This window comes from Acanthisitta chloris, unplaced genomic scaffold (genome assembly GCF_000695815.1).
Source record: "Acanthisitta chloris isolate BGI_N310 unplaced genomic scaffold, ASM69581v1 scaffold37367, whole genome shotgun sequence".
NCBI lineage: Eukaryota > Metazoa > Chordata > Aves > Passeriformes > Acanthisittidae > Acanthisitta > Acanthisitta chloris.
The window spans coordinates 6550-6867 of record NW_008681595.1 but is presented as its reverse complement, the minus strand read 5'-3'; the positions used below and the strand labels follow the sequence as shown (position 1 = coordinate 6867).

Here is a 318-nt window from a genome sequence, read left to right as displayed (position 1 = left end):
GCCACAAAACCCCCCAGTCCCTGCTGCAGTCCAGTCTCGAGGCTTGGGGGCCTGAACAACGCGCTGTCGGCACCTGCGCTCACCTGCGTCTCGGACAGTGAGTCCCCTCCATGGAGCAGGTCTGGGGGATGAGGGGAGACCTGTAGACCCCAACAGCTACAGGGAAACGGGGAAGAAACCCCATTTCCCCTCTGGTTTAACTGTGGGTTATAGACATGAAAGATGGGAGCTCCTTGCTGTGTCTCCCCAGGGTTCAGGGCTCCGCAGTGGTCTCCAGCTCGTGGCTGGGGACCCTCCATTGGGCATGGTCTTCTGCCC

At 61.0% G+C, this 318-nt stretch overlaps 1 protein-coding gene across 1 annotated transcript in view; it reads left to right on the top strand.

Annotated features, from left to right (window-relative positions):
* The window catches only part of TNS4 (tensin 4), a 10672-nt gene that overhangs the window by 5299 nt on the left and 5055 nt on the right, over nucleotides 1–318 (top strand). Inside the window, exon 6 of the mRNA XM_009078158.1 lies at nucleotides 30–97. Within this exon, the coding sequence (XP_009076406.1) occupies nucleotides 30–97 (68 nt within the window). The remainder of the gene's footprint in view (nucleotides 1–29; nucleotides 98–318) is intronic.